This window comes from Pelodiscus sinensis, chromosome 6, assembly GCF_049634645.1.
Source record: "Pelodiscus sinensis isolate JC-2024 chromosome 6, ASM4963464v1, whole genome shotgun sequence".
NCBI classification, from domain to species: Eukaryota; Metazoa; Chordata; order Testudines; family Trionychidae; genus Pelodiscus; species Pelodiscus sinensis.
In genome coordinates this window covers 62,416,154-62,433,281 of record NC_134716.1, presented here as the reverse complement: position 1 = coordinate 62,433,281, position 17,128 = coordinate 62,416,154, and the positions used below count along the sequence as shown (strand labels likewise).

General features: G+C 38.8%; 1 protein-coding gene across 6 annotated transcripts in view; it reads right to left on the bottom strand.

Annotated features, from left to right (window-relative positions):
• TMEM232 (transmembrane protein 232) overlaps positions 1-17,128 on the bottom strand; it is a 155,913-nt gene that overhangs the window by 56,912 nt on the left and 81,873 nt on the right. For all 6 annotated transcript variants that reach the window (XM_075932031.1, XM_025190394.2, XM_025190397.2 and 3 more), the window contains one exon: positions 5,845-6,023. In XM_075932031.1, coding sequence (XP_075788146.1) covers positions 5,845-6,023 — 179 coding nt within the window. The remainder of the gene's footprint in view (positions 1-5,844; positions 6,024-17,128) is intronic.

Here is a 17,128-nt window from a genome sequence, read left to right as displayed (position 1 = left end):
CATAAGACAGGTTTTCCATTCCTCGGATCATCCTAGTGGCCCTTCTTTGTACCTGTTTCAGTTTGAATTCATCTTGCAGCCATTGAATAAAGTGAGTTTTGTCCTTACTAGCAATGGATGTAGGATCAGGTCTTTCACTAAATTATCTGAACTGAGTTTCTGTGTGGTTTTTTAAAAATATAACTTTAAAAAACCTATCTATTAAATATAACTTGAATAATACTTGATGTAAACATGAACATTCATGTCCAATGTGTTTCTTATTTAAAGAAAATCACAATAAAACATATTATACATGTGAAACAAATTTTTAGGGAGAAACAGGATTGTCTTGCTGTTCTTTTTCCTAGTGTATCTGTTCTCTTAAAACAATAATCTGGTTTATGTCCCTTCTACAGCGCAGTGTCTGCTTCTGAGTATTACCCATAGCCTGCTACTTTTCAACTGTACAGCCGAAGCCTATAGCTTCTCAGCAGCATTCTACTAGATTGCCTCTTTTAAATAATAGTAGTGCCTACCTCCTATAATGGACTTCTCATCAGTAGATTGCAAAGTGTTTTACAACAGAGATCAGTAGAACTGTCGTTGTTTTATAGATGGGGAAACTGAAGCAAGAGAAGTGAATTAACATCACCCATCAGGCTAGTGGAAAGCTGGGAAGGGAACCTGGTTCTCTGGCTCAATTATACATGAAATTCATAGTACATGACCTCTCTTTTACTTTACTTTCCTAAGAGACCCTATTAGCTCAAGGAACTTTGCAATGCCATGGTGCATTTGGAGGCATTAGCTCTACCGTTCTGTTTAAAATATAAGAAACTATCAGTACAACCATTTTATGCCATTGCCCAGCAGAGGTGAGAGGTCAGTTGGCCAACCTCACTCCCAGCAGAAGTCCCCTGAGTGGATCTGGAGAGCAGCCTAAACAGATCCAAGACTCTGACATTGTCTGTGTATGTATCTGGGAAAGAGGGCAGGCTCCTGAGAGAACATGTAAGAAATGGGAAAGCCCTGCGGTAGGGTGGAGGGCAGGTGTCAGGGTGAGGAGTCTTTATCAAATGGTTTGGAAATCAAAGACTGGTTTGGGGATTGAAGGAAAGTTCCAGAAGTTCTTATTTTACATTCAGAGATATGCCCTTTGGTAATAGGAAGTTATGAGCTGTTTGGTTCTCCTTTCTCCTCTTGCTGATCCTCTGTGTGGTTTTAATGCCCACAGCCTTTGTAGAGGAGCCTATGGCTGCCTTCCTATTAGCTCTGGTGGTGGTAGAGAATTTTGTAGATTTCATGATGTGAGTTTGTATGGCAAATGCGCATCTACCACATTCTAAAAAGCAATTCCACTGTACCCTGGAAGCAATGCAAGTATTTTAAAAGCTGATACCGCAATCTGCTTAAGGATGTGAAGACCATAAGTCTTAGGAAAATATACTCTTAAAGGGTTACAAACAGTTACTTTGTTTTAGCAAGTTAAAATTTTCATTATTTCACAATAACCTTAAAATACACATGTAAATCCATTTCAGTGCAGTGGTACCATTAGTATCTATTTATATCTGGGGTGAGGGGAATTGTTTCCATTTTCAAAGTTTCTAACTGAAATCCTATTGTGATTCCTGGCAAGGCTTGAAAATATTCCTAGAAAAACTATTTTCTTCTTATAAGGACAAAAATTAATGTAAGCACAAAGATTGCCCATTGATTTCAATAGAAGTCGCACCTGCTCACAACCTAGCTGAATTTAATTCATAAAGTTTGTATTATTCATCTTTAGGCACAGATGTCATATGCTGTCATGGTCCACAGGAGATCTTCTGAACACATACTGGTAAGCCATTCAAGCTAAATAGATTACCATTTATCTTGTAATCTGGTGCACTGAAACTGAAGTAGAAGAAGAGACCAAATTTACCTTTTTGATCTCTATTAGTTAGCTTCAGGCACATTCTATATCTTGATCACAGGGAGAGTGCTGTGTGTAGGTGAACCTGTAGCAGCTGAATGGAAGTGCTTTGTAGTTTTTGCTGAAAGGATCTCTCGGAACGCTGGGGGAAGTATGCTGGATAATGTTCCATATTCCGCATGGTGAAAGGTATAGTATATACTCCCTCCCCACACCATTATCTCCTCCCTGCACCTGCTGCCAAATGCTAGTGTGGAGGGACCTTGGGCATGCCTCAAGTCCAGTTTGTCATGCTCCTTATCATTGGGGATTGCTGCAGTGTGTGATACTACCTACCACCAGTTGTGCTTCTCTGAGAATTCTTTCCCTCTTCCACATGCACTTGTACAGGCGAAGGTAAACTCCATGCCTTAATTCTATTGAGCAAAGGCAAATGCAGACAAATCCCCTTGTGTTCTCTAGGCTATTGAAGATTTAAATTCTTAATCTCCTAGGCCTGTTTTCATCCCAGTTAAATAAATCAGACATTCTTATCTAATTTCCTAAGATAATAGGATGGGGCTGAGAATTTAATACATAATTTAACTTTTCTGCGGGCACCATTTTCAGCAAATTTATCTTCCTTACCTGTCTTAACTGTAACTTGTCTGACCCCCGACCAGGATTGTTCTATCTACTTCCCAAGATCCATAAACCTGGGCACCCCGGACGTCCCATCATCTCTGGTATTGGTACGCTCACTACTGGTCTATCCAGCTATGTAGACACTCTTCTCAAACCCTTCGTAACCAATACCCCCAGCTATCTCCGAGACACTACTGACTTCCTAAGGAAATTACAAAACATCGATAACCTCCCCAATAATACCATCCTTGCCACCATGGATGTAGAAGCTCTATATACCAACATCCCACATGAAGACGGATTACAAGCAATTAGAAACACTATCCCAGAGGACACTACTGCCAACCTGATAGCAGACCTATGTAACTTTGTTCTCACCCACAATTATTTCCGGTTTGAGAACAACTTATACCTCCAGATCAGCGGCACAGCCATGGGTACACGCATGGCCCCACAGTATGCTAACATCTTTATGGCTGACCTAGAACAACGTTTCCTCAACTCCCGTCCCCTTTCACCCCTCCTCTACCTACGGTACATCGATGACATCTTTATGATCTGGACACATGGCCAAGAAACACTGGAGATATTCCACAGAGATTTCAACAACCTACACCCCACCATCAACCTCAGCCTGGACCATTCTACACGAGAGATCCACTTCCTGGACACCACCGTACAAATCAACAATGGAAAATTAGACACCACTCTCTACAGAAAACCCACTGACTCATACAGTTACCTACATGCATCCAGCTCCCATCCAGAACACACCACACGATCCATCGTCTATAGCCAAGCCCTTCGATACAACCGCATCTGCTCTAACCCCACTGACAGAGACCAGAAGCTTCAGGATCTCTACCAAGCATTTATAAATCTCAACTACCCACCCAGAGAAACAAAAAAGCAAATTGAAAGAGCCAGACGAATACCTAGAAACCATCTACTTCAAGACAGACCCAAGAAAACCAACAATAGAACACCACTTGTCATCACCTACAACCCCCAACTTAAACCTGTCCAACACATTATCAAGAAACTACAGCCTATATTGGAACAGGATACCATACTCAAAGAGGCTCTGGGAGACAGACCCATAGTCTCCTATAGACAACCACCTAACCTCAAGATGATTCTTACCAACCACCACAGGACATACCACACTAATACCAACCCTGGTACCTTCCCTTGCAACAAACCCCGTTGCCAGCTTTGTCCACATATTCATTCTGCTGATACCATTATTGGACCTAACCAAGTGAGTTATAAGATCAAGAACACATATTCCTGCGCATCCAGAAATATAATCTACGCTATCATGTGCCGAAAGTGTCCGTCTGCTATGTACATTGGACAAACATCTCAGACACTTCGCCAAAGGATTAATGCCCACAAAACAGATATTAGACAAGATCACAAAGAGAAAACAGTTTCTTGCCACTTTAACCAGAAAGGACACTCTCTAAATGACTTAGCCACCTGCATTCTGCTACAAAGACCTTTTACATCTGCACTTGAAAGGGAATCCTCTGAACTGTCATTCATGTTAAAATTCGACACTTACCAACAAGGACTTAACAAGTCTTTGAACTTTCTCACCCATTATCAAGACAGTTTCCCCAATTATCACCTGTAATACCATTAACTCACAAACATCCCACTCTCCCTACCTTTAATATCAGCAATTCACAGACACTTACCTTCCTTCCTCCCCCTTCCCCCCCCCCCCCCCCCCGCATCCCCCTTCTGTTCTGCAATGTGATTTGTCCTTTTCATATTTGTTCATTTTTTTTAAATTGTATCCTTTGGTATATATGGTTGTGACTACTTTCTTCCACTATTTGATCTGAGGAAGTGGGTCTGGCCCACGAAAGCTCATCATCTAATAAACCATCTTGTTAGTCTTTAAAGTGCTACATTGTCCTGCATTTTGCTTCAACTACCCCAGACTAACACGGCTACATTTCTATCACTTGTCCCACTTCTGTAATTCTGTGTCTATTTTATGAAAAATGGAAACTGAATTCAAAGAACTCATCTTCTCTAAAACACACTTGAAAAAATAATTGCCAAATTCTTAAGTCTCAGCGATGTTATCTTTTTATCCACTTCTATTGTGGAGCAAATGTGGCATGCTAGACCTCTAAATATTGACAGACACTGCTTTCAGTTGAATTTTCTGCTGTGAGATACAGCCAAATATAGCTGACAGTTTAAGAAGTTACAAAATGAAAGCATCTGTTTTCATTAAGTTAAATAAAATATCAGCATTGGCATTTAAAAGAGTTTTTAGCTCCTTGTGCACCCTGTCAAATTCCCTGATTTCCCTCCTCCATTAACTCTGTAGAGTGACTTTCAAAGGCTCAGTGGATGGAGTTAACAATGATGTCTATCAGAGGTAATCTTGGTGCCCCTTTTAAATATTACACAACTCAGAGATACTGTCTAATGAGCACCGATGTCTGGGATTGTTTTTAAAGTAGTTTTGTGAAAAAAGCATTTGAATGGGATTCAGAGTCCTCGGGTCAATTCTTGACTCTTCCACAGACCCTTCTGTGTGACGTTGGGCAAGTTGTTCCCTCTCTTGGTATCACTGTTCCACATCTGTAAAATGGGGATAATACTCCCTTTCTTCCACCCTTTGTTTCTCTTGTCTACTTGAAGTGTAAGCTCTTATTATGTTTTTGTACTGTACATAGTACAATGGGGACCTGATCTCAGCTGGGGACTCAATTCACATAATAAACAATCCTGTTCTGTTGCGGTCAAAGGTAGTTTTAATACTGTCAGGGAAGCTGGACTGGACCTTAGAAAACACAATGATTCTTTAGTCTTTTGTTTCCATCTGAGCAAAAATCAGCATAGCAGTCTCCTATTCCTGCCTAGGCATCAGTAACATTGTCAGGATTGTAAAGATCACTAATAATAACTAATTGCTGACCAGTAAACCAGAAAGAGAAAGTCATTCATTATTTTTAGTGTTCGAATAACATGGAAGCTATATAAAAATTAAATTGAAATATTAAGGGATTTAGAAGCCAAAACATATTCTTTGCTGTATTGTAACTTAAAATGTCAATTGTTACTTAAACAGTAACCCTTTCAACCCTTTTCTAAATTAAAGTATCTCCACATTTTTACAATTATCAAAGTAGGCTCCAGAGACCAATGCAATTGCCACTAGTTATGGGTCAGAAGTTGGTCTTTTAATTAAATCACCCTCACTTTGTCACTCTAAAAATAAATGTTTAGCTTATGTTACACTGGTGATCTGGCTGGAGTGATGGTCTATTCCAGTTATTGGATTTTATACATACCTCTGCTACTCTAACAGCTTCCAGGACTCGACCATCTCTTTCGTTGTTCTTTTGTTTCTGTAAAGCATTCCACATGGCATTCCTTAAGCCTTCTCGACTCACATCCCCACAGAGTTCATTGCACATCACAACCAGATTGTAAACAACACCATAGCGAATAACCCAGAATAGTTCTTCACCTGCAAATAATTATATTTTAGTGTGCAGTACAATCCTTTATTAAATGTCGAACTAATATAATGCAGCAAAGTATGCTTTAGGCTTTTGCTTACAAGTGTTGAAGAGAGCTTGGCTTAGTGAATTCAGCCATCCTATGGGGGATATTTAATTTTGGAACAGAATAATCAAATCTCTTAAGTCATAGATTTTGTTGGCGTATGAGAGTCGCACCAAGAAAGTGAGTGTGGGGGGGGGGGGGGGGAGAATGCAATGTGAGCGATTCAGCATCAAGTTAAAACGCCTAGGCTTGTTAATGGAAATAACTCTCCATTACAGTATTCCAGACATGTGAAATGATTTGATCTCATTAAACTATTGTTCAGCCCTCATGAAAAGAACGCTTTCTTTCTTTTCCTTTTCTGTTTGGAACAGAAGGCGGAAGACTTCACATAAGCATAAGACCATTTAAAGTTTCAAAAGAACCAAATACGTTAAATGACAGTGGTTGCACTGAAAATCTTCCCTATATTATCTTAAATAACCTTACCACGGTATTTGTAATGTCCCCTAGACTCCCTTACTCATTTTTAGGGGACAGCTCTGTTACCCACTTTGTTACCATTGTAAAGATCTGCAGCTTGAAGGCTAGCCTGGAAGAATTTAAAACTAGCACAAATGGTATAAACCCAATTTAAAAGATTCTAGATAATGGCTTAGTCAGCATGGAACAAAATGCTCAAAACAGGGAGTCAATGTAACTAAGAGCAGAATGTGGCCCAGCAACTTTAAGCACGAAATGTAAAGGGCTGAAGTACAACTAATGCACTTTGAAAAGAGAAAACACACAAATCTGTATTATCTGAATTCCCCAGTACAATAAGACCTTATATAGTTGTACTGAAGACTGTCAAAAGTGGATCTGAAACCAAAGCTATTTAGGATATGTCTACACATCAAAGTTATTTTGGGATACCAGAAAATGCCCCGCATCTTCAGAAGGCTCCCACTATTTTGAAATATTTTTTTGAAATAACAGGCATAATATTTCAGCATCCCGGTAATCCTCATTCCATGAGAGTTAAGGGATGTCTCGAAATGGCACTTTATTTTGAAATAAACTCGAAATAAGTACGCAATTTGCATAGTGCAAATTGCATATCTTATTTCGAGTTTAGAGTGCAGTTGTGGACATAGCCTTAGTAGCCAGGTCTTTGTAAAGAAATTATTCACTGAATCTGTTCTTTCAACTATGAATAATAAAGTGAGGGTGTAAATAATATTACAGTAAAGCAAATACAAGATTATAGAGAACTAACTATCATGGTGTGACTGATAATTATAGGGAGAGAACACAAGCACTGAAAAATTAATTAGACAAGAAAAGATATCATGAAAAACCTTAAGAATAAATACATGACATCATGCAGGACTTGTATACAATCCAATTTAGCTCTATAGAGGCTCTTTTATACAAACTAACCCAAAATGCTTTTCATGTTGTTCCGTGTTAAGATTAATAAATGAACACAGGGACATGAGAGAATTAAGAAATTTAGTCAAAGGAAGAGTCAGTATCTGTGTTTACATAAGATTTTCAGACAGAATACTAATGAGCAGAGAGTTGCAGGAAGGTTGTGCCAGATGGCAGGAATTGCAGTGAAGGTTCCATTGCATGGTGGGCAGATTGCATGAAGGTCCTGTACAAGAGTTAAACAGGGTGTGGAGCTGGGAATTGGGAAAGGACCATGAAGAGGTTGGATCAATTCCACTGGAGGTTTAAAGCTAAGGAGGTAAATTTTGAAATGGAATCCTGAAATGAATGGGAGACAGTGGACTACTTGGCAGTTCTCCGCAAATTGGTGGAGGGTACTTCATGAGAATGTAAGATGTATCTTTTGGATGTGATCTAACATCCCATCTTACAAAGCAGCTATATATATAAAAAAAAGAAGGGTGGAAGAGAGGTCAGGACTGCCAAAGGGACAAAGGTCATACTTTGGATACATGTGCTCTGGATTTATATATGTTATGGTAAGTTTAACCTTACCACTGAGTGTCTAAGCATTTAAATTATTAATTTGCTAACTATATCTGAGTTTTCTCTGGGATTCCACATTGCACATATATACTGCACCCACACAAATGGTATGCAAACACACAATTACAGCAGTTGCACTTATGTTTCTTCCATTTAGAAAGATTCTGCTTCTTTCAGAGACATTCTAGTTCTTAGATGGGAAATCAACTGAAGGCAGAAATATCCTTGAGACTGGAAGAAAGTTTTTCAGTATGACAGCTGTCTAAATAAATAGATTTGGCTACAGGCATCAGAGTAGGGAAATCACAGAAAAAAATATTTGTAAATTTATTTGTCTAATTTCACCAATATCTGTTGAATAATACATTAGTAAGTGGTATTCAACCAGAAATAGAGTTTTGACCAACTAATGATGGATAGTTTGGGACTCTTAAGTATAGCTAATGTGTCTTTAGCCATTTTTTGTCAAAAATCAATGGGGATATTACAGAAGTCATCTGCCCCCACCCTCCATCAGATGAGTTTGCCAGACAGGAGGTTTAAATTATATGCACCCTGAGGCTGGGTCTTCCTGGGTACATCTACTTTGTGTGGCTATTTTGGGATACCAGAGGTATCCTGAAATAGCTATCCCGCATCTTAACAAGCTGCCTGTTATTTAGAAATATTTTTTGAAATAATGAGCACACTATTTCAGCAACCCTGAAGCCCTTGTTCTACAACGGTTAAGGGATGTCTTGAAATAGTGCGTTATTTTGAAATCTGGTGCTGTGTAGACATGCCAAATTTCAAAATAAGCTGTTTTGAAATAGAATTTAAAAAGATATGCAATTTGTGTAGTGCAAATTGTGCATCTTATTTTGAGTTTAGGATGCTGTGTAGATGCTCCCTTCTGAGTGTGTGCAGACTGTAGGTGCAACCATAGAGATAATAATAGCAAAACACCAGGGTGAATATACGGCCATTGCACAGCATTCACTGTCAATATCTCATACTTCCATAACAGATACGTGTTTTGCACAAGCCATCTCTCTTTACATGCTCTAAATTTTTGTTCAGTGAGGAAGAATATATTACCAGCACAACCATCACTCTGAATATGGTTTGCTCTAAAATCCACAAGATAAATTACAAATAATAAAAGCATCCAGCCAACTTTACCCCAGCAAGTCAAAAATTCTTTTTAAAAGCCATTGGTGATTTAACAAGTGAGCCATATGGCTCCTCTCTTGTTGATTTAAACTCTGCTACAGTCTTCTCAAAGAAGGATATTTGTGAGAACCTCTATTGCACCCAAATGGCACACAGTTAATGCAAAATATATATATAAAAAATTCTGCTTATAAAGACAGATGGCAATATGTTAGAACTGTCATAAAAAGTGGACTGCAATTTAATAATCATGTCTAGACATTTGCTGAGAAACCTGACTGTTATAAAACCACTCATCCAAGTCCCCTGCAGCATCACAAGGCACTCTTCTGTTCTGCTTTGGATGACCTAGTGGCAGCTATCAAAAATGTTGCTTTAAATATATTGAAAGGAAATCTGCTTTTGACAGCCAACCAAGAGAATATTCTGGCAAAAAAAATTTATAAAGTGCCAGCAACAGAAATCCTAACAAGAAAGGAAGAAAGAAAGGATGGAAGGAAGAAAGAATCATTACCCATTCAAGGGACCTGAAAAGAACCATTCTGAGTTTTCTGATTATTCCATTTTCTAGTCTTTAGCTTATTGTTAATTTAGCATGCAATGAAAACAAAAATGTCAGTGGCAATTCAGCAGCAGCTGTATCACCCCAATGCAATTCTAATGCAAGAGTCAAGACAATTACTATATGAAGTACATTTTAAATGAGGCACATTCTTCCACACACTGACCTCTTTGAAAATGAAAGAAGCTGAAGTCTTAACCAGTGTTTGTAAATTCTGCTGCTTTGATATAGCATGGAACACAGGCAAAATGGCAATTGATTTTTCTGTTTGCCTTCCTGAAAGGCAGCTGTGCTAGTTTCAGCGGGTATTAACTTTGTCACAAATAACTTTCTTGAGATATTCTTAGATAAATATTATAGAAAAAATCCTGATATGCAATTAGGGGGGAAAAAAGGAATGGTTCAAGTGATAAGGCTATAGGGAATGAAGCAGGAGCTGTGATTTTTATCCCTGCTCAAGAGCTAACTGTGTGTGTGAATCACAGGCAAATTATTGACATGAAATGCATTCCGGTATAGAAGGACAGCACCTCAAAATAGCACTTCTAAAAATCAGGCCACTTATTTATACACTTAAATATGAATTTAGAAGCCGAACTTGAAACATCCAATTTTTAAGAACTTAGCAACAATTTATAGTATTGGAAGTCCTGTAATCCCCAATCCACCCTGCAAATAAATAAATATATAATAACCTGAAGTGTTCTGTGCTTGGCTAGTTTAAATACAGGTTTGAGTTAAATTCCATCCTAAACCCTGGCAATTATAAATGGCCTATTCAGAATGTAAATGCTTGGGGCAGGGAGTACGTCTTCACACATTTCCGTAAAGCACCTCGCAGAGTACTGACACTACTTAATTATATACAACAATGATGAATAGTTTTAGCAAATGTTTGACTGTACAGGAAAGACAGCAAAGTGCTATGGTACAGGCAGTTGCAACACTGAGATCAATATTTTCCTAGATATTTGTTATTTAATTCTAACACTATTTCTGAAAGAAAAATTCAGCCATAGGAATTTTAAGGGCAGCTGCATCTCATAGAAGACTACATACTTTTTAAGTCTAAAAAATTATCCTGAAATTGCCACTTTCCCAATGAAATATTTTACCAACTGACTCCTCCTGACAAATTTTTGTTGTGTTGGTGTGAGCATGCCAGGCACTGAAGAGCAGACAAGTGATTGGGTCGGGGCACTTCCTGTTTTTTTCTGTACATTTTGATTTGATTGGTCTCTGTTTCTTCATTTGTGGACTCCTGTGATTTGCCATAAAGATAAGTTGGCTCTGAGGAATATGTATAACTGGGCAGTTGAGCTCACATCCAGGGTTTGTGGCTGTATTCTTATACCTGTCTTCACACAATCAGCAGTTATGAATATTTATAAAACATACATATGCTGACTGAAACAAATGACATAAAGCTGTAGCTGGAATAGATAAGATTGAAGGATACCCATATGAAAGTCAGCACTTGGTCTGAGAACAACAGACTAGGAAAATATTTCCTCCAGTCACCTACATTACAAGCTATTCCAATGAAATCGTCAAGAGGGCTGCCACAAGCGAAGCCAAGGAACATCTGTGAATGTGGGAAAAAGATATACCCAGCAGAAGCAGAGCCTACCTGGCTCCATTTGTGTTGAACATCTTGGCAGTCCTATCACCTGAGGTTGTTGGCAGGTTCCTGGAAGGTATAGATGACCATACCAATTTGGAAAATTTTGACTAGGGGTAGGTCAAATGGGTCAATAGAAGGGCCATCAATTAATTGCAGTTAACTCACATGATTAACTCATAAAATTCATTATGATTAATCACAGTTTTTAATCACACATAACGATATACTATCAATTGAAATGTTTTAAATATTTTGGACCAAATATTTTCAATTACAACACAGAATATAAAGGGCGAAATGCTCACTTTATATTATTTTCATTACAAATATTTGAACTGTAAAAATGATAAACCAAAGAGAGAGTATTTTTCAATTCATCTTAAACTACTGAAGTGCAATCTCTTTATCATGAAAGTGCAACTTACAAATGTGGATTATTACTTAACTGTTCTCAAAAACAAAACAATATAAATCATTAGTGCTTACAAGTCTACTCAGTCCTACATTTTGCTCAGCCACTCACTGAGGAACAAGAGAAACAAGTTTGTTCACATTTGCAGGAAATAATGCTATCCGCTTCTAATTTACAATGTCACCTGAAAGTGAGAACAGTCATTCCCATGGCACTTTGATAGCAGACATTGCCAGGTATTTACCTGCCCATTATGCTAAACCTTGGTATGCCCTTTCTGCTTCAGTCATCATCCCAGAGGACATGCTTCTATGCTGATGAAGCTTGTTAAAAAAATAATACATTAATTAAATTTATGACTTAACTCCCTGGGGGAGAATTGTGTATCTGCTGTTCTGTGTTTTACCCACATTCTGCCATATATTTCATGTCATAGCAAATTCAGATGATGCCTCAGGACATGTTGTTCATTTTAAGAACACTTTCACTGGAGAGCTGACACAACACAAAGATGGTACCAATGTCAGATTTCTAAATATAGCTACAGCACTTGATGCAAGGTTTAAGAATAAAAAATGCCATAAAAAATCTGAGGGACAAGTTGTGGAACAGGTTGTCAGAAGTCTTAAAAGAGTAACATTCTGATGCAGAAACTACAGAACCTGAATCACCTAAAAACAAAATCAACCTCCTACTTGTGGCATTGGACTCAGATGATGAAAATGAGCATTAATTGGTCTGCACTGCTTTGAATCATTATTTAGCAGAACCCATTAGCAGCATGAATGCATATCCTCTGGTATGGTGGTTAAAGTGTTAAGGGAATTTTTAGCACATCTGGCATGTACAGGGGTTAAAGTAGATGCTGGAACTTACTAGTGCGCCCTGCACTGGGTCCAGCATTCTTAGCAAGATGAGGGGTATCTCTGGACTCCCAAAGGGCAGGGCTCGGGTACAAGGTGCCTAACTAGAGCAGAATACCCGCCACCTCCCAGCCAGTCCTTCACTGCAAGCAGCTGGGGGCCTCGGGGCAGCTGCCCCTTTTGCTCCTTCCTGTCAGTGGCCCTGCTGGTAGTCTCCAGTAATGCTGCCATGGCTGTACTCTAACATCACTGCTGCAGCTGGGCTACTGACATGGGAAGAGCAAAAAGCTGGCCAGGCAAGGGCCAGTACTGGTATCCAGTTCTTACCAGAGCACTGCTCTGGCCCACTTTCACCACTGGGCACATAAATATTTTGCGATGCTGGCTATAATACCATGCAAACACCGATTTTCATTTTCAGGTGACATTGTAAACAAGAAACGGGCAGCATTATTTCCTGCAAATGTAAACAAACTTGTTTCATTGAGTGGACAATAAGTAGAACTGAGTGGACTTGCAGGCTCTTAAAGTTTTACATTGCTTTATTTTTAACACAGTTATTTTTTGTATATAAGTCTCCATTTGTAACTTCAATTTTCATGATAAAGAGATTGCACTAGTAATAGGGAAATAAAAAAATATCATTTCTTCTGTTTTTTACAGTGCAAATCTTTGTAATGAAAATAAATATAAAATGATCACTGTAGACTACCTATTCTGTATTGTAATTGAAATAAAATATTTGTAAAGGCAGGAAACATCCAAAATATTTAAATAGTATTCTTTAATTCTTTAATTGTGCAATTAATCATGATTACTTCTTTTAATTGCCTGACAGCCCCATAGCTGGATTTAGAAAGGGGCTTTAGGGGCTGCAGCTCAGGGTCCCATGCTAAGGCTCACCCTTCCTGATGGAGGAGAGGGAAGAGGCGGCTTCTCACACTGCCATTCTCCCACATGGCAGCCGCATCCCTGCAAGTGCCAGGATGCTCTGTTCCCATGCTGGCCTCACCTGCAGGATCCTTTCCCACAGCTCCCATTGGCCAGAAATCACAGACAATAGGATCTGTGGAGGGTAGTGCCTGCAGGTGAGCTCAAGACAGTGCAGGGCCACCTCTCCTCCCACTGAGAGTTGCCACAGGGAAGCACCCCTCACTACTACCCCATTCCCTGGCCCTGAGCTTCCTCCTGCATCCTAAGTGCCTAACTCCTTCCCAGATCCTGCACAATCAGTCCTGAGCTTTCCCCTGCACCCTAACTCCCTCTCAGACCATGCACCCCACTCCAGACTCCCATCCTGACCCTGCTCCTGTATTCCAAACCTCTTGACCTCATCCTGGAGCCCTCTCCTACACCACAAAATCCTCATATCCACCCCCACCCCAGAACCCATGCCCCCGGTTAGAGATCTCAGACCCTCTCCTTCCTACCTTCCCTAGAGTCCCCTTCTACACTGAACCCCTTATTTTGGCCCTACCCTGGAGCCTAGGTGCCCCCAGAAGAGTTAATCTGGCCCTGGTCTCTATGTACGTAGCCTGGTGTAAATGTAGAGGACAGACTCTTAAAGTTAAAGTTTAATAACCACTTCATGAGAGCTCTGCAATTGTTGCTATGATTGATGAGACAGTGATGATGGATGGGAGACTTGTCATCTTCTGTTATTTTGTGAGCTACCAATGGGTGTTCAAATCCAGATAATATTGCTTCATGCCAGCTCAGAAAAAATGAGAAGACTCAGCTTTTCAACAAAGTTGTAAGACAGGCATTGTATCCAGTGCTGGAAACTCTGGCAGGTCCAGTATCTCTGTCACATGGTAAGTAATAAATCTATAGATGTATGTGTATATATACTGTGTTTACATGGTGCGCCTTAGGACTTCATCTCATCAGGTCTAACTAGAGCGCAGGGCCAGAGACCGTCATTAGTGAGATTGAAGACCTCTACGGAAAAAATGCAGAAGCAGTAAGACATTCAGTAGAAGTCTCTCTTTGTCCTGAATGAATATTGAAACAATGCCCTAATGCTGTTTGATTATTGGTAGGGTTCTATAGTGAGTGTCTTTTTTTTTTTTTGGAAGAAACATAAAACCCATATTCTGATAATGCATGTTCATTAACAAGTCCTTGGCACTTTTCTCAAGCATATAATTATTAGTTTAGCGTCCATCTGTCTGTTTCCAGATAAGTAGGTTCAGTCAATTAGTCATCAGGATTCACTGTCCTTCAAATGTCCATTTTTGCCTAATTTATTCATGGGAAGTGAACACTACAGATGGGTTGGTTCTTATCAAATAAGAAGTGGTTTAAACTACAATGCTGTTCCTGAACCTTTAAAAATCTACTTTTTATCAACTGAGGATTCTTTAACATTCCCTTCACCACGATATCTGAGTGCTTAACATGATTTCCTTGGTTCAACTGATTTTATCTTCTGCCCCCAACATGGAAGTAGCCTTCCAAACATAGAGACCTATACTTTCCCCCAAAATTGAATCCAAAATCATTCACATCTCCAGGCCAGACCAGTTACTCCTTGCCGATATAAGCCTTGGCTCTGACTTCCTTTGTCTTTTGATCTCCTGTTTCTTTGCTGAACTCAGGCCAGTTCTTAATTCCAAATATCTTCTAGCTTTGGGACTTCCCTAGGGAATGACACATACATGGAAATTCCTTAATGGCACAAGCAGTCTCAACATACCAGAATGGCATTAGAGAGACTGAAATTGTGACAGATCTCGATCGTATGCCTTCTTCTTCAACCCCCTGAGTTCAGTGCATTTCTTATAAACCCAAAAGGAAATCAGGGAGGGAAAAGACTCAAGTTTTATGTATCCAGGTCAGATGTACTGTTAAGAAGTTCATTTTTATAACTTTTTTTTTAAGCCTGACAAGTAAAGGTGGTGAGGCTTTTTAGAATGTCTCCAAAATGAAAAATACATTTATTTGGCTTTATTTTTTTGACGGATGTCACTGACATTGCTATGTGGGAAGATCATTTAGAATGCATAAGACTATTAGAGAAATACTATGGTTAATAATAGGCTTTTTGTGTAATGCATTTTTTCCCTGAGCACATCTGACAAAAAGAAAAGAAGGATGGATCATGACAAAAGAAATCATAGGACTACTACCTTTCCTAGCAGGAGATGGAAAAGAGACATACAAAGCCTTTTGATTGATCTGAGCAGTGAGCAAGTAATTTTTAAAGGGGGAGATGATCATTTATCTGCAATAAATGCACATCTGTGTACTGTATATAAGGTATAAACAGTGTAGTATCATAGTGACAGAAAAGTGGTGGTAGAAGGAATGCAGGAGATTAAGTTTTAGAACTGAAAATAAATTAAAATATTTAGACTCATTCAGGATTCATTGTCATCTGTCATGGCCATAGTGTTCGCTAGGTAGTTAAAACTTCTAATGGCAACAGATGCTATAAAGTAAAAATAATGCAAAGAAATTAGACAATATTATATTAATTCAGTCTATGATTTTTGGTCCATGAATATAGCATTCTGAAGTGCTGTCTCTTAAAAACAAGTGTTATCCTTTTTATGTCTATGCACAAGTCCTTTATTTCATCAAAAAGTATGTAATCACTCCAATCTACCATATACACTAATCTAAAAATTCAAGTATTTAGCCAGATATGTGTACATAATATGTATATGCAACAGTGCTTTCATGACAGTGTATAGAAGTCCTCCATTTTCAGGCACTGTTCCTGCAAGTGCACATTTGGAGGAAAATTAAATAACCAGCTATTTCTATCTTTATCCAGTTTGTATGTAACTGTGTATGTGATCATGGCATTTGCACACAGTCATCTGCAATCACTTGTGTGCACATGTATCCAGAGATTTAGATGTCCAGATTATATAAAACCGATATTGTTAGACGGGTTTTACTGTATCTTAATCTTTTCTGAACATTGTGCCATGTTTTCAGTGTAACATAAATTAAAGGTGTTTAAGAATTGGTAAGAATCACACTGGCCAAATAGGTAATTTTGAGAGTTTACACAGAAAAAGAGCTTCTGTTTCTAATTTCTTCCCCATTATTCATTAAATTTCTTAGACACATTCCATAAGATTAGTAATACTTAGCCTCTTTTATATGGAGCACTTTTCATCAGTCCATCTCAAAGCACTCTAAAATGGAGGTCAGTGTTATTACCTTTGTTTTATAGATAGGGAAACTGAGGCAAGGAAGTTTAAGTGACTTTCCTAAGGATCATGCTGCATTAGACTGGAAGAGCTGGGAATAAATTAGTATACTGCATACTATAATTTACCTTGTAGATACATTGAATTTACAAGTATCAGAGGGGTAGCTGTGTTAGTCTGAATCTGCAAAAGCGGCGAGGAATCCTATGGCACCTTATAGACTAACTGCAGTGTAGGAGCATAAGCTTTCGTGGGCAAAGACCCACTTCATCAGATGCATGCATTGAATTTACAGTACAGTTATGTTT